We start from the raw sequence: 23,501 nt of genomic DNA, 5'->3' as shown, positions 1-23,501 counted from the left end.
GGTACAGCCTTTCACCTGTGCTCTCCTGTATCTTGCCCACTGTGAGTCAGAGCAGTTCACTCATTGGCTCAACCCCACCCGCAGTGGTTTCTTCTCTCACTGGAATAAAATCCAAAGTTCTTGCCTGGGCCCACAATGCCTTTGCATGTACTGTCCCCACAGCCTGGACAGTTCCTCCCTCAAATATCCCTGCCCCTTGCTGCCTTTCTCTGCTCCTTTAGCCCTCCCCCTTTCCTTTTTCCACACCACCGCTCTTCCCTGACCCTCAAAACCCAAAGGAAATGAGGACTGGGTAGCACATCATACAGTTATTTGTGATTCTCGTTCTCCAGAGCCATCATATTTTATTTTGTCATTTTGGGTTTTTTTGTTGTTGTTATTTATTTTAGGTTCGTTGGGGAGAAAAGGGCTCCACAGAAGAAGGTGCTAAGTTGGAGAAGGCAAAGAATGCAAGAGTCAAGATGCCAGAGCAGGAGTATGAATTCCCGGAACCCCGAAATCTCAACAACAACATGCGCAGGCCCTCGTCCCCCCGGAAGTGGTATTCTCCGATCAAGGTGTGCCTCTTTCTACTCAAAAACCCACCCTCACTCCTCCTAAAACACTTACATAGTAAGAATCAGAATCTTTTGGGATGATAAAATATCAAACCAAAATCCAGCTTATCACAAAGAAACAAATTTCTAAAATCATGGACTTGAAAGTATAAGTGTGTACTTTCTCAATTTCCACAATATCAAGGTGAGAGCTGGGCCTTTTTAATGGAAGTATAGTTGATTTACAATGTTATATTAGTTTCAGTTTCATGTATATATATTCTTTTTCAGATTCTTTTCCATTATAGGTTGTTACAAAATATTGAGTATAGTTCCCTGTGCTATACAATAGGTCCTTGTTGGTTATCTATTTTATATATAGTAGTTTGTATCTGTTAATCTAAAACTCTTAATTTATCCCTCCCTGCCTCCTTTCCCTTTTGGTAACCATAAGTTTGTTTTCTATGTCTGTGAGTCTGTTTCTGTTTTATAAATAAGCTCATTTGTATAATTTTTTTAGATTCAACATATAAGTGATAGCATATGGTATTTGTCTTTCTCTGTCTGACTTACTTCACTTAGTATGACAATCTCTAGGTCCATCCATGTTGCTGCAAATGGTATTATTTCATTCTTTTTTACAGCTGAGTAATATTCCATTGTATATATATATATATATATATATATATATATATATATATATATATATATACCACATCTTCTTTATCCATTTATCTGTTGATAGGCATTTAGGTTGCGTCCATGTCTTGGCTATTGTAAATAGCGCTGCTGTGAACATTGGGGTGCATGTTATGTTTTTGTCTTTTCTGGATATAGGCCCAGGAATGGGAGCTGGGCTTTTTAAAATCACCACGGCAAAGTGGTGGAATGAGAGTGGACTAGGAGAAAGTGACTTGGGCAGTAACCCCAGAGGATCATTATAAATTACAGTAACATCTGGTAACTTCATTGGTAGGAAATTCCATAGTCTAACAACAATGGCAGGATTCTCCTTAATGCCTAATCTCTGTTCCTCTTGCCATAACATAAGCCCATCTCCCTTTATTCAAGCCACGCGCTGGTGTATCAGGACACGCTAGTGGACTGTGTTGGCCATAGATCTGATACTCACTCTTCCTGGCTGTGAGCAAAATGCCTTCTTTCTCCAACATGTCTCTTCCCCCCACAGCTCCAGAGCTTAACTAAAACCCTCTTTGACTTATTGGGAAGTTTAAGTCATAGGAGGCAGTTAATGCTTCCTAAAGTCCTCTTTTCTCTTCCTCTTGGGTACAGGTATCTTTGAATTCATGTGATTCATCCAACACCCTTGCTCTATGGTCTTGCCCATAAGCATCTACACTAAGCCAGTAGTCAGAGAGCACTAGGAAATCGTAGCTAAAAAGACTGACATAATCTGTCCCCATTGCCTCGTTTCCTACCATGGAAAACTGAGATGGTAGAGTCCTTGCTCTGCCCAGGTCTGGAACCCAAGGCTCCATCTCAGGTCTACAGCCTCTAGTTCTGTGCTGCAGACAGAACTATGCCAAGTCCAAGGACTCAGCAAAAGATTCAATATAAGAACCAGCTCTCATCACCACCCCATACACACACACACACACACACACACACACACACACAGGTTTACCCTTCTGCCAGTGACAACAAAAATAACACTCATCATTCGCTGAGATATTTGCTAATTTTAGAGCAGACTTTCTGCCATGAAATCAAAAGAAATAACCATTTTAAACAGTGGAGGGAAACCTTCTTAGTAGTTGTCTCTGCTCCGCAGAGCTACCTCACGCTCAGACTAATCGCAGTGCATTTCCATTTTGGTTTGACGTGTTTAACGTGGTGAGATTCTTTAGATAAGCCACCCCTCCCCCCAGGGCAGTGGGTTGAACTCTGGAAAAATGTAGGCGAAATGTGGCTTGCTTGACTAACAGCTGTTTGCTTCTAATTATTTTCTAATGTGGAACATGCAGTGGCGTGCATACATGTGCAGACAGGAAGGAGCCAAGTAGAATCTCAGAGACGAAGACGAAAGGGGATTTTCTATTATGTTGTTTTCAGGAATCTGTACCTCGTGACTGATACAACATATTTGGTAAGAGCCAGGTTTTCATCTCTGTAATCCTGGACGTTGAGATAACGTTCATTCTATTTGAAGAATTCAATTTCTGCTTGAGAGCATGTTATTCATCTGTTAACTAGTGGTTTAGGACTGAGCTTTATGAAATAAATGAGGATATGGACAGCTAGATTTAGAAATGTCAAAACACTCCCAACACGCACTTGGAATTAGAGCCAGTTCAATTGAGTATTTGTTGTGCACCTACTCTGTGCCAGGTACTGCTGGCTATTGAGTATATAGAGGGTCTCAAACTTGGCTGAGAATCAGAATCACCTGGGAGAGCTTTAAAAATACAAATTCCCAGGCCTGATGTCTCAAACCTAATGATTCAGTCTCATGATAAGCTTTCAAAGGCTCTCTGGCTTTCACAACCTGCCCACTTTTTCTCATCAGGTGAAACTCCTTTTTACCCCAGCGCCTCCCTTTTCAAATTTCTCATCCAAACTCCCTAAGTGAGACCCCTCTGTTGCCCTTGCCCCAGTTGTCACTCCCTCCACAGCCCCTGCTCTTCAGCCTTGGTCGTTGTGTGTGTGTGTCTGTGTGTGTCTGTGTGTGTATGTGTGTGTGTGTCTGTGTTATGTGTGTGTGTCTGTGTGTGTATGTGTGTGTGCGTGTGTGTATGTGTGTGTGTGTGTGTGTGTTTGTGTGTGTATGTGTGTGTGTTTTTGTGTGGTTGTGTGTGTCTGTGTGTGTCTGTGTGTGTCTGTGTCTATGTGTGTGTGTGTTTGTGTGTGTGTGTATGTGTGTGTGTATGGGTGTGTGTATGTGTGTATGGGTGTGTGTCTGTGTATGTGTGTGTGTATGGGTGTGTGTGTGTGTGTGTTTGTGTTTGTGTGTGTGTGTGCTGGTTCTCAAAGTGTGGTGCCTGTACCAGCAGCATCAGCATCCCCCAGGAACTCGTTAGAAATGAACATTCTCAGGCCCCAACACAGATCTACCGGATAGGCAACTTTGGGGGTTGGGCCCAGTGACCTGGGTTGTAGCAAGCCCAGTTAATCAGTTGTCACCCAGGGTTCCAGCCAGCCTTCCAGAGGAGGCTCCCTGAGGGCGGGAACTGTGGTGCATGGCAAAGCGGCCACAATCATGCCTCAGAGATTTGTTGGGAGTCTCAGCCAGGAGACCATGTTAGGTTTCACATGGGTCTATTGTTCCCACAAACACAGCTGCTGGATTAATGTTAAGTGGTTGGAAAACTGAGTGTCAAGGAATCACCAGAAAAACCAGATGGAAAAAACCTGTGATGATGGTGGGCTTGCTAAGCGTCAGTAGGACTCCCTTGTTAGGACAAGGAAAAGTGTGAATGCTCCTCCTGCTGCTGGGGCAGCTCACACCAAGGCTTACTCAGCACACTCGTTGTACCATAGCTCTTTTGTGTAACTGCTCCTGTTTATGAGTCTTCCCTCCACCAGATTGACCCCCCAGAGGCACCAATTATGCTTAACTCATCTTTGAATCACCCATAAACAGCAGTGTACCTGGCACGGAGTAGGGATTCCACCATCTCTTGTTAAAGAGACACGTGGAATGTAATTATGAAACAACTCCCAGAGCATCAAGCCAGATAGACTTTCTCCTGTGACCCACGCAAATCACTTAGGTACTCTCGATCCAAAGAAGGTGACATTCTTCTTGCCATCTCTTTGAGGAAAGGAGAACAAAAGAGGTCATCTTATGTGTATCTGGGCAGGTGGGCGAGGGAAGGGCGAGAACAAGGAAGTTTGAGAGTAGAAGCACAGAAAGGAATTCAAAAGTCATAATGTACACTGTTTGTCCAGAAAAAGAATGGACTTGCTACCAGAACTTCAGCCTTCACACTGTTTAACCCAATGCATGGTCCACGATGAGCCGCATTCTAGCCACAATGTCTATACACATTCACTAGGCCTTGGGCAAAACATTCAGCCTCATGCTGTGCCATTTCTTCTTCCCTTCCTGAACCCTCTCACCGGATTTGTCACGGTCCTGGCAGGAAACAGAAGGCACCCTCAAGAAGGTTGAAATGACACAGATTGGGGAAGGGTTAAGAGAGCGGGGGCTACTCTTCGTTGCATAGCAATGGTGAGGCACCCAGGGACTAGCAACAGTGAGAGCTGTTACATCCCTAGGCCTGAAGAGCAAGGAGGCGAGGGGGTGTCAGTGGAATCAGTGAGAGCTGCAGCTCCCGAGAAGAGGCCACCCAGTGGGAGCTGTGGCCACAGAGAGGGTCAGCTATCTAAATCTGCCCTGTTCCGTGTTTTCATATGGCCCACAAGTTAAGAATGGCTTTTTGTACTTTTAAATGATTATATCAGCACCTACCTAATAGCCTGGAGTTTGCCTCTTGACTTACAAAGCCTAAGATATTTACCCTTTGGCCCTGTACAGAAAATGTTTGCAGACCCCGGCCCTATAAGAATGCAGCCACCCACTCCTCCATGCATGTTATGCGTGTTGAGTCATTTAATCCTCTCAACAACCCTGTGAGGTATTATCTCCATTTTACAGATGAAGAAACTGAAGCATAGAGAGGGGTCAGTCACTTGCCCAAGGACACACAAATGGCAGCTCGAATTCAAGTCAGGCAATCTGACCTCAGTCTAGGGACTTCCCTGGCAGTCCAGTGGTTAGGACTCCATGCTTCCACTGCAGGGGGTGTGGGTTCGACCCCTGGTCAGAGAACTAAGATCCTGCAAGTGGCAGGGCATGGCCAATAAATAAATAAATAAATAATAAATAAATAAGAATGCAGCCACCAATGAAGGCAGGGCTCAGGGAGGGAGTAGAAGGAACAAGCACCGACCTGCCCCTCATCTTGCCCTCTTACCTCCTTCTTTTTTAAATTGAAGTTTAGCTGATTTACAATGTTGTGTCAGTTTCTGCTGTACAGCAAAGTGATTCTATTATGCATATATATATTCTTTTTCAGATTCTTTTCCCTTATAGGTTATTACAGAATATTGAGTATAGTTCCCTGTGCTGTACAGTAGATCCTTGTTGGTTATCTATTTTATATATAGTACTGTGTATCTGTTAATCCCAAACTACTAATTTATCCCTGCCTCCCTCCACCTTTCCCTTTTGGTAACCATAAGTTCGTTGTCTATGTCTGTGGGTCTATTTCTGTTTTGTAAATAAGTTCATCTATATCATTTTTTTTTAGATTCCACATATAAGCGATATCATATGATATTTGTCTTTCTCTGGCTGACTTCACTTAGTATGATCATCTCTAGGTCCATCCACGTTGCTGCAAATGGCATTATTTCATTCTTTTTCATGGCTGAGGAAGATTCCATGGTATATATGTACCACATCTTTATCCATTCATCTGTCAACTCTCGTCTCCCTCTGATGCCACCTGTTGGCCAAACCAAAGGGAAGCTAGATGATGCCATCTGTAAAGGTCAGGCTTCCAAGGCATGGAGCAAGGAAGGCAGAGAAACACAGAGAGTGGATAGGGGCAGGCAGCTCATGAAGGGTAACCTGCCCCACTATAAACAGGGAGAACACCTCCACCCAGCGCAAAACTTTCAGGAGGTACTGGGAAGAGTCCTGGTTCCCCAGTGAAGGTGGTCAGAATCATATACACCTTTAAACGGGTTGCATTTGACTCGCTCTTTCGTGCATTTCAGGAAACAGATTTGAGGAGCAGAGGAGCAGGGAAGCACATTGCCTAAGCACATCCCGCAGGAACTCACTGGGAGAAAGAGTCCGCAATGGGCTGCTCCCCACCGTCGCCCAGGCTAATTTAAGGCACTGACCACACTGACCACACTTCACCCTTTCCTCATTCCAGGCTCATGATCAAGAAATTTTCCGATATTTGGCCTGAATTTTTCTTTGCTCAGTTTTCACCCCCTGGCTTTACAGCAATCCCGTGCTTCTTGTTAAATTGGGACTGACCGTTTCAGGCGAGTTAAGTAATGCCCAGATGTATGACCACCAGAAAGATTAAAACCAGGACTGTTTTCAGGTTTGCTGGAAGGCTTGCAGCCTTCAGAGAAATGATTTTTCTCCTTTTCCAGTAGCTCCTCCATGTGACTGGCAGTGACAGAAATGACAGCTGAAGGACAAAAGCCAGAACCTGGCTGGCCCGGCAGACCGGCCTGTGCTGCTTGCAGTACCGGGGAGTGGGTGGCCTTCTGTTCATTTTCTTTCAGGTGGACCTGTCATCCCCGGCCTTAAGCACCTCAGCCTTGTAATCAAGCAGCATTCAGTGGTGAAACGGTACTGAATGAAGCTGTATGTAGCCTAGTAAGACACACCGAAGCCTTAAATGCTGTCAGATGTGCTGTTGATATTCAACAGACTTTTTTTGTCCCTCCCCGGCTACTTTTTAGAACGGTTCCGAACATGTTTTAAACAAAGACCAAAAGAAAAAAGAGAAAAAAAATTAACCATGTGTGATTGTGTGTGTGTATGTAAGGAAAGTTTCCAACTTATGCATTAATTTATTTCATTTAAAGGGAAGCATGGGTCACAATATTTACCATATGTTTTAAGGTGTAAAAAAATTAGTGTTAGTCTCTAACAGCCCTCTAAGTTGAACTACCCTCAACATTCTCAACCTCTGACTAACTTCCAAATAGCTGAGGCAGACAAACCAGAAGAGAAGACACAGCTGCTGCCTGGCCCTCCATCCCCCCACAAAAAAAAAGAAAGAAAGAAGAAACCCAGCCACAAACCCCATGCACCAAGATGCTTTGAGTGTCGGGCCTCACAAACCTCCCTGGCACAGTCTTCTTGTTTAGGAAGAAACAAAAGCGAGCATTGACATAGAACTCCCAGTTTGCCAGCCTTTGTGGAATGAAAGGTATTGATTGTCTGAGGCTGAGGTAGAGTTTGGGAGCCTGGAATTGGTACATTTCTCATGTTATATAGTCAAAGTGTGTCAATTTCATATGAAAGAAAGGTATATGTAAATGTCAGCTAATGCACCCTGGTGGAGGGTTCCCAGGATGGTGGGAAATCTTTGAGCTTCACAGAAGCATTTCTCTTCGGGAGTGAGGACCAGTGTCTTGACATGCACCTTGAAGAGAGACGCATGCATTCGGGACACTCAGATCTGAGAGAGATAGTGTAGTCAACTCAAAGGCTCCCCCCCAGGAGGAGTGGGTAAAGCCCAGGGACTGCTTGGAAGAATCCCCTGAGGCTCTTGTGGCCCTAAAGGGATGTTATTAATAAGCCCAGTAGCCACTGTCTTGAAATGACAGGCTTTTGCCTCCTCTCAGAAAATTAAACATAGGGCCCTTTGTTTTGCACTTCTGTTTGACCTTTGAGAGTTATGTTTATCCTCTTCTTGGTTATAAACACTCTTATTCTAAAGCTTACTTCAGCTCTTCTTGAATAAAAAGCTACCTGGCATAGGAGTAGAAAGAGGTATAGGATGGGTAGATTACCCAGATCATTTTCTGTGCCACACAGAATGGGGACTTCGGGTTCATTCGTGGGACCTTCCGAACTCAGAACACTGAGGGTACAACCAGAACTATCTGGTCTCACCTTGGCCAGGACAACTCATGATAGCAGCTCACCTGCCTGAAGGGCTAACCTGGGTGAAGCATGTACCACAAGTCAGGCACAGTCCCAAGGGCCTTTCCTGCACTCACTCCTTCATTTCTCACCACCACCCTCAAAATTAGAAACTGCTACTACTCCTCCTGTTTTACAGATGGCAAAATCAAGGCACAGAGAGGTTAGGTAACTTGCCTAAATTCACACTGCTAATAAGATGTCTCTTGGTTTATTTTCTTAACAGCAAAGCATCCATTCCAGCTAGCCATGAAATCTGTTATTAATCAAGTAGTAGAAAGGACTGGGAGCCTGGAGGTAAAAGACCAATCAGGAAACTATTCTCAGGATGAGTGACAGATGATGAGGGCCTAGGCCAAGGCAGTAGCCGTGGAGACAGTGGGACAGGGCTGGACAGGAAGAGGTGACGGGGGGCTGTGACAGAGAGAACATTCGAGAGACATGGTCGAAATTGGATATGAAGGGGTGGCAGAGGGAGAGGAGGTGAGAATGATTCTCTGGTGTCCGCCTTGCCCGTCTGGATGTCAGTGGTGCCATGGACCAAGGCAGGGAATGAAAAAGGAGGAGCAGATTGGGGAAAAATTGTTCAGTATGTGATGTCTGGTTTTTTTATACCTGTGATACGTTTACATTACAACTAAGATTCAGTGGGTATTTGGATCTGGAGCTCAAGAGAGGACTAAGCTGAAGATAGAATGTGTGAGCCATGGGCAGACAGGTGGAAGTTTGACCCATGGGACCAGGTGAGAGTAGTCAAAGTGAGCATTCAGCCTGGGGGTGAGACTAGAAGTGGGGGGCAGCAAGGGGACGCCAGCACATCATGTGTAAACAGAGGGGAGGGGCAGAAGAGGCTGAAAAGGATCATGAGAGAGAAAGGAAGGAGCAGGCAGAGAGGGAGAGGCCCAGAGCATCTGATCGCTCTAAAGAATCAAGTAAAATGAGGGCACAGGTGGCCAAGGCATTTGGTAGCCGCGAGGCTGTGGGCAGCCTTAGCGAAGCAGCTTTGGTGGAGTGTTGGGGTCATCAAACACTGTCAGAGAAGCCAGAGGGAAAGGGGGGGAATGGAGTTGGAGGAGCACCAAATGTAGGACGGGTAGATCCATGCTTGTAAGGTTCAAATTATTAGATTCTTACACTCCGCATTACATTCATTTCCATCTTTCTCCAGAGACTCCCAATTTTTCATGTTAATGACTTTACCCCATCGTTGATAAGGCTGAATGAATACTTTCTGTGAGACAAGTATCTTACTTCAATATCTAATTGTAAGCCTTTTAACAAATCTATAGGGTAGACAGTATTATTATCTCTTTTTTTAAAGATGAGAAAGGTAAGGCTTAAGGACATGAAACAGCTTGTCCGAGGCTGCAGCAGAGCTGGTGAGGGGCAGCCCCAGAATACAAACAGTCTGAATCCAGTCATTTTGTGCTTAAATAGCACTCTATGATCTGTTGCCTCAAAGAAACACAACGCTTTCTCCTGGTGTTACACATCTAGGTGGTTTCTGCCCCTTTGCCCTGCATGGAGCTTTAGATTTCTGCTGAGTTAATTAATACACTTCCTCAACAGCTACTTTTTCTTTCAGCCCCATCTCATTGCTCCTCATTTGTCAAGGAGTTGAGTGATCAGTGCACAGAACACTGAGGGTGGGATAATTTACAAAGCCAAATTCCCAGAGTCCCCCAAAAAAAGGGAAAGAAAAAGAAAAAGAGGCATTCTTCCAGGAAATCCACCTGGTTATATCCTGAAATATAAATGCTTATCCCAAAGAACCTTAAAGGAAAACATTTAACTGATCCTTGAAATGGTTTAATGCAGAAAACCATGCTGAACCCAGCAGCGGTCCTTCCAGCATTCTAAAGTCATTTCAAAATATTTTTAGAGGTTTTTGTAAATACTTGGCCAAGAGAGATGAGAAACATTACACTTAGCAAGACAAAGTTGAATCCACAAGAACTCGAGCAACAGAGTTGATAAAGGTTCAAGAGCACATTTTTTGTATCTAAATAAAACCCACCAGAAAATAATTTCAAAACACCAAGTCTTCGAGGTGGCATTCTTAAATGGATGCTGCCACTACAAAAGCTTTGTGGCAAGGAACTTGAAGTTTCTAGACTCTCCCAGCCTTTCAGCATTATCCTTCACCCAGCCTTTCAGCATTATCCTTCAAAGACCTCTTCCAGATCGGTGTTTTCAAACATGCCCGACTGAGACCCCAACAGGAAATACATGTTGGCCCAGTATATGCTTATGCGTGCACAAGTGTGCATTCACTTCACACACTCATACACACACCCATGCATACTTATCCTCACCATTTGCCCTTAACTCAAATATTTTCCTTCCTATTTTATTTTATTTGTTAAAAATTCTGGTCCTAATACACAAAATTTTTTCATGAGGGCTTGAAGAGTCGCAATCCACAGTTTAGAAACCCTGTTCTAAAGGATCTGCACAGGCAAGAACCTGCAACTGGTGTAACAAAGTATACGAGCTTTGCGCAGGGAACTATATTCAATATCCTGTGATAAACCATAATGGAAAAGAATATTTTTTAAAAAGAATGTATATATATGTATAACTGAATCACTTTGCTGTACAGTAGAAATTAACACAACATTGTAAATCAACTACACTTCAATTTAAAAAATAATCGATGCAATTAAAAAAAATATTTTAAGAAAGAAAGTATATGAGCTTTGGAATTAGACAGACATGGAGTGGGGTCCAATCACACCTCTCCAGTTTACACACTGTGTGCCTTTGGGCAAGTTAGTTGATCTCTCTGATTCCCTCTCCATAACCCTTTGGAATTGCTGGGAGAATGAAATGAGCAGACACATAGAAAAGCACCTAGCCCAGCACTTAGTAGCACTGAATGCATTCATTCGTCCAACAAATATTCACTGAGCACGAGAAGCTGTCCTAAGGGCTGGGCATACAGCAGTTAACAAAACCAATAGCACCTCTGTTTTCATGGAGTTCACATTCCAGATGGCAGAGACAGACACTAAGCAAATAAACATAGACTATGTCAGGGAGTGACAAGGGCTGTATTGGTTTCGTATTGTTGCTATAACAAATTACCACTAACTTAGTGGCTTAAAACCACACAAATTTATTATCTTATAGTTCTGGAGGTCGGAAGCCCAAAATGGGTCACACTGGGCTAAAACCAAGGTGAGGCCAGGGCTTCATTCCTGCTGGAGGCCCTAGGAGAGACTCCATCTCCATGTCTTTTCCAGATTCCAGAAGCTGCCCACACTCATTGGCTTATGGCCCCCTCTCCTCCCCAAAGCCAACAACAGTGGGTTGAATCCTTCTCACATGGGATCACATTCACTCTGCTTCTGTCGCCCCATCTCCTTCTCTGACTCTGACCTTCCTACCCCCCTCTGTTAAAGACCCATATGGTTAGATTGGGTCCACCCGATGATCCAGAATCATGTCCCCACCTCCAGATCCTTAACTTAGTCACATCTGCAGAGTCCTTTTTGCAATGAAAGGGAACATATTCACAGGTTCTAGAGAGTAGGATGTCATCTTTGGAGGTGGAGGGGAGCAGATTGTCCTGGTCACCACAAGAGTGATGAAGGGAAATAAGACAAAATAAAGTGACTTCTGCCTGTTGATGGAGTCACCAACCAGGGTTAATAATAAGAGCAAAGCTGGGACTTCCCTGGTGGCACAGTTGTTAAGAATCCGCCTGCCAGTGCAGGGGACATGGGTTCGAGCCCTGGTCCAGGAAGATCCCACATGCCGTGGAGCAACTAAGCCCGTGCACCGCAACTACTGAGCCTATGCGCCACAACTACTGAAGCCTGCACCCCTAGAGCCCGTGCTCTGCAACAAGAGAAGCCACCGCACTGAGAAGCCGGTGCACCACAATGAAGAGTAGCCCCTGTTCTTGGCAACTAGAGAAAGCCCACCCACAGCAATGAAGACCCAATGCAGCCAAAAAATTAAAAAATAGTAATAATAAGAAAAGCAAGGCTAAATAAATGTCTTTTTTTTTCTTCTATTAGTGTTTGCAGTGGCAGAAACCAGCCTCTGCTCAGCATGTCTAGGGAACTAGAACGTTAGACTGCCTTTGCCACATGCTGTGAAAACTTTAGCACTCATAGGCTCCCTCCTTCCAGATTCAACCAATCACCTACAACTCCAAAGGGGGTTGTGATTTGTGGTGATCCGTGATCTTTGGTCATTTGTCCGTCGAGCCTGGGATTCCAGAGCCCATCATAGGGACAGCCATGGATCTGTGCCCCAGGGGCCTTTCATTGGTCTCACCCTGTCCATGCTTCTATTTAGTCACTTTCCTGCCTGAATCTGTCCTCACTGTTTCATTTGTAAACTCTGGACACTAAGTGGGAAGAAAAAACTTTAGTGCAAGTTGAAAAGATTGACTTGCGGTGTGAGGAGTTGCCCGGGAATATGATGAGGGCAAAAGCTGAGAGCCTGAATGAATCCTCCGTGTCTGCAAATCTGAGGCTGCACTAAAGTCGCAGATGTCTCCTGCCCGAGCATCAGGGTCCTCTGGGATGTGTCTCTCCTCCTCCTCCATTCCTGAGGCCCACATTTTGAACTTAGGGACTAGAGAGTCACATCCTATGGCAACTGCATTGCTGGTGAAGTGTGGTTCACATGACTTAAGAAGCATGGAAGTTTCTGCCTGTCTGTGCTGGCCCCTGGTCTGATTTCAGATGTAATCTTGGTGCATTTGTTTTATTTCAGGGAAAACTGGATGCCCTGTGGGTCCTACTAAGGAAAGGCTACGATCGTGTGTCCGTGATGCGTCCACAGCCAGGAGACACGGTAGGATTCATTAACGGTGTCGCACACACGCGTTCTTTTTGCACTCTCTCTCTCCCTCTCTCTGACTGCGGAGCTAGAATAACTCCAGATGTAGGAATCCAGCTATGATTTCATGTTGTGACAAATCAGACACTAATTTTCAAAACTTGGGTTTTTACAAGACCTTGAGTTTCGACTTGCTTTTTTGAAAAGGATTTTGACAGAAACAGCTTAGCTTTAATGTCCTAGGACTTGAGCTTCTGAGTTTACAGGTACAGTGTGTGAATAAAGCAGGACTGGCTCTTCCTCAGGTAGCTCCAGGGGAGGGGCCTGCTGTTCCTCAGCCACAGTGGCCAGTGGTGACAAGCAGGACGCCAGGGCCACAGGATGGAGCGAGGGAATAGGGGCCACAGAAAACTCCCCCATCTTCCAGCAGGCATTGGGCCCAACTGGTCCAGGATCACAGGAGGACCTTCCACCCTGGTGAGGGTTTGCCCTGAACCTGTCAGGGCCAAGCTCAGATGTCTCAACTAGAAGGAGATAGAAAGGGAGGAGGCATCAGAGGCCTTAGAAACCATCTAGCCCAAGTCCTCATTTTGTAAGTGAGGAAACAGAGGACAAGACAAGCTGAATATTGTGTTCTGTTCGGATAGTAACAATGCTGGAAACAAACTCAATTCTGCTGTAATCACACCATTGCTATGTCTTCCGGGAAGAGTTAGTCTCTCTTTCATAAAATCTACAGAGCAAAGCTGGGGACCACATTCTCCCTCAGCTACCCGCGACCTGCGTCTTGCATCCGCTGCTCCGGGAATCAAGCACGTGAACCCAAAAGCAAAATCAAGGTGTCTAATTTGGGGCTCCTTTCAAACCGGGTAGAGTTGGGTTTGAATCTTGCCTCCTTCCTGCCTGGAAAACTCCAGGCAAGTCACGTGATCTCTCTGAATTTCATCTTTATGAAGTAGTTGGTAATAACTACTTCACAGTGTGGCTGGTTGGAGAAGGTAATGTTTGTAAAGCATGTGGCCTAACGTTTGAACACTTAGTAATGCTTAGTCAGGGCATATATTATTAGGATTATTTACTTTGTGCTTTTCTACTGTCTGTGAAGGGTCGATGCAAAGCTTCAAACTATATTGCAGTTGATGTGTGTCAGATATACCCACCTGTTTACCCTGCCCACTCTGCAACATGGCACAACTAATAAAACACGAGAGCAGAGCCAGTTAGGCAGGCCCCCCTTCCTTTGCACCTGGTGACAGGTGACAGTGGGTGGCTTATGGATGAGGGGATTTGGTCTAAAGTTTCATAGCCTGTGCAGGCTGCTGCCAATTAGCTATTCCTGCTCCAGTTTGTGGCAGGGACAACAGGCAAGAATGACATTAAAAAAAAAAAAAAAACCCAGGCCATATAAGCGCTGGGCCAGCAGCTTGGCCCTCATGACACGTGGAATTTGTATTTTGTCTGTGGATGTCAACAAGAACACATTTTGCCATAGCAGATTTGAAAGTACAAACTCTACAGCTAACAATGAGCCTAGGCCATCAACTTTGTACTCAGGGTGGTATTTGGCCTTATAAGTTATGCATATGGTTTCTGTGGAAAATTAAGAATTTTTTTTTAGCCTGCATGAGACTCACCTAACAGATTAAAAAAAAAAAAAAAAAAAAATAGGATCCCCAAATTCGGGTTCAGCAGTACTATTTTTTGTGATAGAACATGCTAGTCCAGTGAACAAGCCCGTTCTTCTCAGAGCAACTGAAAAACATCACTCAAATTTGTTAACATTCCATTCTCCGCTGACCAGTTTGGCAGAAACAAATTTCTAAACTGGGTCAAGCAGAGAAGGGAGTGTAGGAAAGAGGAAGGATAGAGAGAAATATTATGGTATATAAGATAGAAGAACCAAAACTGTTTGAGGGCAAAAGGCTGATGGGATAAATCCAACAACAATGAAATGAAAATGGATGGAATTTCGTCTAGTGAGTCACACCTAGATTGAATCTATTATTTACTAATTCTGAATGAAAGTTTGTATTTCACATTTGAAGATGTTTTGTGTGCTTTTGAGAAATACGATTCCTCCTTGAATTTTCATTTCCCAATCACACCACATAATAGGTGCGAAGGACAGGCGGGCTGAGAATTAGGATACATTTGACTGTATTCTCAGCGGTGTTGCAAGTTATGATTGTTCAGCCTACTTTTAAATGGGCTTTCTGTATAGAAATCCTGCTAACATGTTTAAGACACATGCAAGAATAGTTGCAGAGAACTGTGTCCTTGTAGTCATGGTGACAGCCACAGACATCTAGGCGTACACATGGACTTACACAAGAAAGGTCACAGATTAGGTAGGAACAGAAATTCACAGCTTCCTCATGGCAACTCAGGAAAGAATTCCAGGAGTAGAGAAGACTATACTGTAGCTTATTATTACATGCTTACTCTGTATTGTTTTGCATAATCTTAGGAGACTCGCTACAGACCTGACTTCCTTGCACGGGGATAAGTCTGTAAGAATTCCTCAGCACTGATTTATGGGGCTGACCACATTTTCCATAAACTCAAAATGACTGCATCCAGGCATGTGCTCGTGAACACGAGTCACAGGTTCTGAATTTTCCCTTTAAAACAAAAACAAAAACAAACATCACCTAATTACATTCTCATTCTGATTTGTTTCAAACATATGTTGACCTCACAGGAACCTGGCAATTCTTCCTTCTCAGTTCCTGTCTGCTCCATCCTTCCCCCAATGAACCCGCCCTAGCCCTACAGAGGCAGACACGGGCTCACCGGTAGAGCCTCTGAGGCTGCTGGAAAAGCTGAGAGCTTCCAGCCTCCATTGTAGAGCAAAGGGCTCCAGGAGGCCTGAGCCCAGAGCCACATCCTTCCCTGGGATTGGTGCCCAGCTCCTGGGAGCTGTCCAAGCCCAGGGTCAGGGGAAACATGAATGGGATGACAGCAGGAGACATGAATGCTTTCTGTCCACCACCACCCATCTTCCTCTTTCTGCCTGGGGTGGGCTCACAGTCCTATTGTTTGTTGGAGCCCACCAAGAGATCCTGAGCAAACATAAAAGAGAAAGTACCAGAAGAAGCCACTTAAAAAGCAAACCAGCAACACATCCGATCCTAAAATTTAAAGCGTTCACTAAGCGTATGGTATCCTTTGCTTAAACCATCCCCCAGGTTCCAGTATATAGCCACTGTTGTGCTCTTTCTAAAACACGGATCTCAGTGTAACATCCCAAGGCTTCAGACTGGCAAAGACTAGGAAGGAGACCCAAATCCTTAGCTTGATTTAGAAAGGCTTCCCTTATCATTTCATCTGCTACTCCCTCCAGGTTCCCCCATCACTCCAAATAGGTTTCCAGCCACCTAGAATTGCTCACCATTCCCTGAACGTGCCAGAATCTTTTGTGTCTCTGTGCCTTTGCATATTCTAGTTTCTCTGCTTGGAATGTCTTTCCCATCATCTCTACCGAGTGAACTGTCACCTTGGTAAGATTGTTCATTGTCCCTGCAGTATCCCTGTAAACACAAAAAGGTGCTGTCCAGACCTGAGCTTTAAAGGGGGCGTTGCCAAAGCAGGGCATATTCACAGAGACTTACCAAGAAAGTCTGGAAATTAGAACCTGTATCCCATGAGCATTTTCCAGGATGCTCCCCAAGGCTTCCTACACACCAGGGCCACTCTGACTTTAGAAAGTTTGCTCACCATTCAAGGAGAAATGGCGGAAGGAATTAGGAATGTTCAGTCTGAGGAAGGAGATTTAAAGGACCCTGAGAGCTTTTTCACTCGGTCATTTCTTGGTCATCACATTATGCACCCCTTTTATAAACTATCTTTAATCACTTAACCATGTTTGAGGAATAATCTTTCTATGCCATTCATATCATTATATAATATCATTTTAATGGCTGTGTCATATTCCTTTGTCAATCTGTGACATAATATTTCGCCCTATCTTCTCTTTTTGGATATTTATTTCCAAGTGTTTATTTTTATAAATGAAGCTGTAATCGGTATGCTTGTTGCCAAATCATTGTGCACATTCATGAATGTTTCCTTGGGATTAGGCATGCAGCTATCTGCTGGATTGACCAACATGAGAAATTTTAAAGCTTTGATAACGAGGCCAGATTGGCCTCATTCTTCGTTATTGCCTGAAACACTGTGTGAATTAATCCTAGAGTCAGCATCAATGAAAAACCCATCTCCCATTAACATTATTAAACTTAGCTATTTGATAGGTGCTAATTTAATTTGCATTTTCTGTTATTGAAGTGAAACATTTTTTTCAAATATTTATTTTCCCTTTTGTCAATTGCCTATATATGCCCTCAGCCCATTTTTCTACTGTATATTTTAGCATTGATTTTTTTTTTGTTTTTTTGTTTTTTTTTTTTTTTTGGTTGCTCCGGGTCTTAGTTCCGGCATGCGAACTCTTAGTTGCAGCATGCATGTGGGATCTAGTTCCCTGGTCAGGGATTGAACCCGCGTCCCCTTCATTGGAAGGCAGATTCTTAACCACTGCACCACCAGGGAAGTCCCTAGCATTGATTTTTATATGGCCATTTGCTTAACTCATCTTCATTCATTCATTAGTCAAATGCTTTGAGGACCCAGTTTATGTCAGACCCTGTGCTATACATTAAGTATATGATGCTCACGTCATGAAACTTAAAGTCTAACATTATATATATATATATATATATATATATAATATACATATACATATGCAAAGTTTTTCTAGCTTGTCATATACTTTTTAAGTTTTTAAAAATATATTGAAGTTACCTATAATTTTATAGTTAAATCTATGAATCTTTATAATTTCTGCCTTTGGTGTCAAACTTACAACAGTCTTCTCTACTCCAGGATGACATAAATTTTCACAAAAATTTTCTACTACTTCTATTCCCTCAGTCTTACTTTTGGGTGGTAATGTGAGTTGGCACCTTTTCTGTATCTTCCTGTGTCTTTTTATTGTAAATTTGGGAGAAGTGCCCTCAGGAGCTATCAGACATATATTAAACCAGAAGCCCTGGAACATTATCTTAAAGCCTTTGAAGTACAGAACATGACTTGGATTTACTCTGGGTCATCCCAGAAGACAGAACTAGAGCCACACATAGAAGTTACAGTGAAGCATATTTCATCTAAAGAATTGAAGGACGAATTTCAACAACAAATGGGCTTCCCCAGGGATGACTGGGCTTGCTCCATGTTACCAAACAGGGATAAAATCAGTTAAACCACTGGGCCAGGATATAGTAGAGGATTCCTGCAGCAGATCACTGGTTCTCCAACTTGAGCACAGAATCACCCAGAAGTTTTGTTAAAACCCAGGTAGCTGGATCTCACTCTCACAGTTTCTGACTTAGCAGGTCTGGGGTGGGGCCTGGGAACTAGCATTTCTAACAAGCTCCCAGGTGATGCTGATGCTGCTGGTCTGGGGAAACCAGTGAGATAAATGGAACGAGATGTCCATCAAAATCCCTCTAACCCTGACTGCTTGGGATTCGAAGTCAACATTTCTGTGCTTATTTGACCACCGACCACTACTTTCCTATGTTTCTCCACAGAACACCTATTGACATGATTGGTGACTACTCTAGCTGAAGCCTAAATATTAAGTCCCAACCAATTGTAGAGAAATCTTGCCAGCTGCAGACAGTTTTGTTCCTAGATTACTAATTTCAAACCCAGAAATGTAAGGGAGCTTCAGAGATCAGAGTTCACGGAATCCGGTGATTTCCAACGTGCACCTTGTGATCACCTGGGGAACTTTAAAGCCCTGATGCCAGGGTCCCACCCCAGAGGTTCTATTTAATTTGTCTGTGATGAAGTCTGGATACTGGGATTTTAAAAGCTCCCCAGGTCATTCTAATGTGCAACTGGAGTTGAGAATCAGTGATCTGGTCCAATTCCCTATTTCTCATCCCAGGCAACATCTTTTCTTTCCTTCCTGGAACAATTTGAAGGCAACTCTCCACATCCCTTCAAAAACTCTATGCCTGTGTCTCATAGGCATAAGGGAAATGGATGATTACAATCTTCATATGCTCACAGCAGTCCCTTTCTTCTCTGGAAGACGGTAAACATAGATCCTGCCTGCTACAATATTGTTACTGCTTGGGTAAAGAGGATGGAAAAGAGAAAATATAACTCTGCCTCGTATGTCTTTTCTGGATGGAATTCCGTCAAAATATCAACCCGCCTAAACCCTCCCCAGCTTTAATGCCCCACCCCCTTCATGTGCTCTGGGAGGAGCCACTGGGGTTGGATGTCTTCTTTGTTTTCAGCTCCTTTGTTTCTCCCAGATCTGGCACTGGGGGGCTGGTACATTCCATGACTATCAGCAAGAACAAAATACTAAGGCACACTCTGAGCTTGTTTTGCAAGGCTGGGCCTCATGGCAGTCAGAAGAGACCCAGGAAGCACACACGTAGATGTACATAAACAACGTTTGAAACTCATCTGAAGCACAGCCCTGGAGGTTGTGAAATCCGCTACCCGAACTCCAGCCCCAGGGCTGCCGTCTGCACAGCTGTTTCCAATAAGGGAGCTGAGCCGGTCACATGGGTCCCTGTGGCTCCCTACTGCCGCAGAGGCGAGAATGATCCGGGCAGGTTATCTCCAAGGGGAGAGAGCATCCTCAGCCCACTCCTTCGAAAGCAGATGAGCCTCCTGAAAACATAAGCAGACTCAGAGAGAGTGTCTACACTCTGTTTCTCTCTCTTTTCTCCCTTCTCCACATTCCCTGCATTACCTCTTCCTTCTTCCTTCTTTGCCTTGGCTGCCTTCCCTCAAACATCCTTTCATCAAATTTCATCTATTGTGCCCCCGCTAAGAACCCATCGCTGGGCTGGGCACCAGGGATGCCAACTAGAATAGGACTTAATTCTGGCTTCCTGGAGTTCAGCGTATGAGTTGAAAGAGAAGAGAGCATCAAGCATTGTATTGATTGCAGATGGTTATAGAAGCACAAATCCATTCACAAGAACAAATCCATTTTACAGAGCAGAAACTGAGACTCAGGGGAGGTTATTAACTTTCCCAAGGACACACAGTTGGGAAGGGACAGATCTAGGGCTTAATTCAGGACAATCAGATTTGAAGTCCACACTCAGAATTCCTTAAATCCTTCATGCATTCAACAGATACTTGCTGAACACTTTCTATGAGACGAGCACTGAGTTTGTGCTGGCTGTTCATCGATTAGTAAGCTGTGTCCCTTCCCTTGAGAAGCAGGGACAAACTGTTAAGGCCCCAAACACCACCCTGTGTGAAAGGCTCTGTGGTGAATGTGAGAGGTGGGGAGGAGTATGTCCAGGAAGGGCATTTCACCAGCCTTGGTGTTAAAACTGACTTCTAGAAGTGGCATTTAGGCTGAGACCAGAGGAAAGTAGTGGAGGGAGGCTCTTCTGTGAGAGGGAAGCTTGAGCAAGGATCTGGAGGTGGCCTGTGGCTCCCTTGGGGGACATGAGGAGCGGGGCTTGGTGGAGGCAGTGCGAGGCAGCCAGCGGAGGAGCGGGGAGAGGGAACAGCATGGATGCTGGTCGTGGAGCCCACTCTGGGGACAATGGAGAATCACCGCCAAGTGTTTTAGGCAGAGTTGTGGTCAGGTTGTGTTTTAGAAAAGTCATGCTGGCTGCAGCGTGGAGATGGTGGCATCCTGACCAGAGGCAGTGGCAGGAGGAGGAAAGAGTCTGGATTCAGGAGAGGTTGTGGAAACAGAATGACTGGATTTGGTAACTGGCTGGCGTAGAGGATGAGAGAGGGGGCTGTCAAGGAGGACCTCCACGTTTTGATCTGAGCTGGCTGTGACATCGTTCACCAGGATGGGGGCACAGGAAGAGCTTTGGGAGGGAAGATGAGGACTTAGCTTTTTAACTTATCGAGTTTGAGGTACCACGGAGCATCTAGAGCACAAACTTTCAGGAGCTGCTCACTCTCAGAGTCATATACGTGCAGGGTGGGCACCTGCAGTACCTAGATGCCCACTTGTATCACCCAATCTGTGCAGGAGGCAGTTTTGCTCTAGTGAGAGTTCTGAGCTGGAGACAAAGATTTGGGCATCATCAGCATGGTGGTAGAGACCAGTGTGAATAGATGCAGAGCCCAGGGAGAGTATGGAGAGAGAGAAGGGAAATAGGTTAAGTGTTGAACCCCTAGGGTCACATCCTTTGAGTTTAGGTGGGGAAAGAAAGAGGAGAAGAAGAAGGAAACTAAGAAGGACCAGCCAGAGAAAGAGCAGGTGTGACAGGAGAGTCTGGGGTCATGGAAGCCAAGGGAAGATGGTACATCACGGAGGAGGGTGGGGTCAACGGGGTCAAGTATGGGAAATTTAGATGCAAGCTGACAAGTCCTCTAATTAGATTAGCAGTAACAAGGTCCTCGTGGCCTTGGTGACCTGGGTTCAGTGCAATGATGGGGGCAGGAGTGAAGCTTAGTGGAAAATGGGAAGGGAGAGCCAAAGCGGTAGCTGGAGGAGAGCTGGAGTTGAAAGAAGCTCTTTGTTTGGTTAGGATGAAGGGCTTGAGAATGATTAAGTGCTCATGACAGAAGCCCAGGAGGGGAAGAGGCTGAAGAGCTCATTGATGGAGGGCAGGAGCCCCTAGGAGGACTTAGATGACCTACAGCCTAGGAAATGCCACTCTTCCTTAGTGATCTGGGGGGCAGAGCCCAAGATGGGCTCTCAGGTATGGGTGAGAGGGCAGGAAGCTGAGGCACCCATTCAATGGCCTCTGTCTTCCCTGTGATAGGCTAGCTGAGTGGGACAGGTGAAGGTAAAGTGAGGAGAGGAAACCAGCCCCACCTTTGGAATCCCATCCCTCCCATGCATCAGCACTTTCTTCAGTTCCAGGGTGGGTGTCTCCACTTCATGCAAGAAACATGGTAATTTGGGATGCAATGTTACATGCAATTCACTTCAAAACTCCACCCCCAAGAGAACCCACTGTTGGTCCCTTGACTATATCACTGTATGTTTTATTCCTTGGTGGCAGAATGGAAATAATGATCTTCTCTACCCATGACACCTAAAGAGCAGTGCTAACTGCTTTGGGAAATTTTGTTTTATTCTTGTTTTGTTTTGTTTTGTTTTGTTTTGTTTTGTTTTGTTAATGGAGGCCTCCCACTTCTCCAATAAGTTAATACCCTAATATCTAACAAGTACCAATAAACTAGTTTTATACCAGGTTATAACTGGCTACTTAAGAGTGGGAATTGTTTGCTGGGCACACAGGCACCTAGATGTGCAGGCCATGCCCTGTGACAGAGGTCCACCCTGAACACCACTGGGCAGGTCAACCTCCCTGGGACAGGCATGCATCCTACCTCAGAAAGGGGTACCTTTTCCTGATTCACACAAAGGCACCATGTGAGCTAGTGATGACCCCCATCATTTGAAAATAGAAAGCAATTCATTTCCTCCCAAGGATTGCTTTAGATACCTCTGAAAATATTGCCCCATCCAATGGGTTGCCCCAATTTTGCCATTCCTCGTAACATCCTTTCACCATTTCTTGTACTCACTAAAAAAGCATTTACATAGTTAATAGAGTCTTTACCCTGTATTATTATTCTTTATTCACTTGTAATCATACATGTATATAACTTAGTGGCTAATTCTTTCATTTAATGTTATCCCTATAAGCATAAGGGGGAAACAATTTTTCAAATTACTAGGCAATTAAAATCATTAAAGCCACTGTTTTATCTGTGCTAAGACATTCTTTCTTGAATACTGGCAATTTTAAAGCACATGGGTGTCTGTGTAAAGCCGTGAACATCCCTATTTGAACTGCTTGTTGGTGAAACAACAGATCCAACTGCATACATATCAGCACATTCTAAGACACCCCCCAACAACATGGTGAAAATTGATGACTTGGGCAAGTCCCAGCATCCAGAATACACACGGTCGGTTGGTTGACATTCTGTGGAAAGTTCACCTGATCCTACAGCTCTTACCAGTTATTTCCCTTTCACAGAAAAACCTTTTGCCTTTGAGACTCCTCACATCAGTTTTCCTCTGAATTTTCTTCACAGCATCTCTAGTAAACTCCTCTGTTCTGACAACACTGATCGGCAAAAATAAAATGAGCAGAGCAAACCCAAGAGCAGGAAATGTTTACTCAACTTATTAAGTATGCTCCTTATCAGCAAATACTGCTGACGTGCTGGGAAGGGCCCCATGGAAAAGGCAGACAAGCACAAGACCTCAAAGAACAGACAGCTAGTTGAGGAGATAGAAGAGATGGCGGTCAAGGTAGTTCCCGGGGTAGACCGAGAGAGAGCTGAAGGGAATGAGAGCCACAGAGGAAGGGCAATCGCTGGCAGCCTGAGAGGATAGGATACCTTCTCCAGGACTGGTAGGACTTGAATTGGGCTTTGGAGGGAAGTTGGGACTTAGTCAACAGACAGGATGTAGAAACGTCAAGGTAGCAGGTTTCCAGGACCAGCTTGCAGCCCATAAAGGCCAACCTGTGGAGTGAAAGGAGACATCTCAGGAC

The 23,501-nt window shown here is 44.6% G+C and overlaps 1 protein-coding gene across 1 annotated transcript in view; it reads left to right on the top strand.

Annotated features, from left to right (window-relative positions):
- ANTXR1 (ANTXR cell adhesion molecule 1) overlaps window positions 1-23,501 on the top strand; it is a 242,165-nt gene that overhangs the window by 172,651 nt on the left and 46,013 nt on the right. The window contains exons 16-17 of the mRNA XM_059943152.1: window positions 390-557; window positions 12,913-12,993. Coding sequence (XP_059799135.1) covers window positions 390-557; window positions 12,913-12,993 — 249 coding nt within the window. The remainder of the gene's footprint in view (window positions 1-389; window positions 558-12,912; window positions 12,994-23,501) is intronic.

This window comes from Balaenoptera ricei, chromosome 13, assembly GCF_028023285.1.
Source record: "Balaenoptera ricei isolate mBalRic1 chromosome 13, mBalRic1.hap2, whole genome shotgun sequence".
NCBI lineage: Eukaryota > Metazoa > Chordata > Mammalia > Artiodactyla > Balaenopteridae > Balaenoptera > Balaenoptera ricei.
Note: the sequence above shows the minus strand (reverse complement) of the source record. Positions and strands in the feature narration are given on the sequence as shown.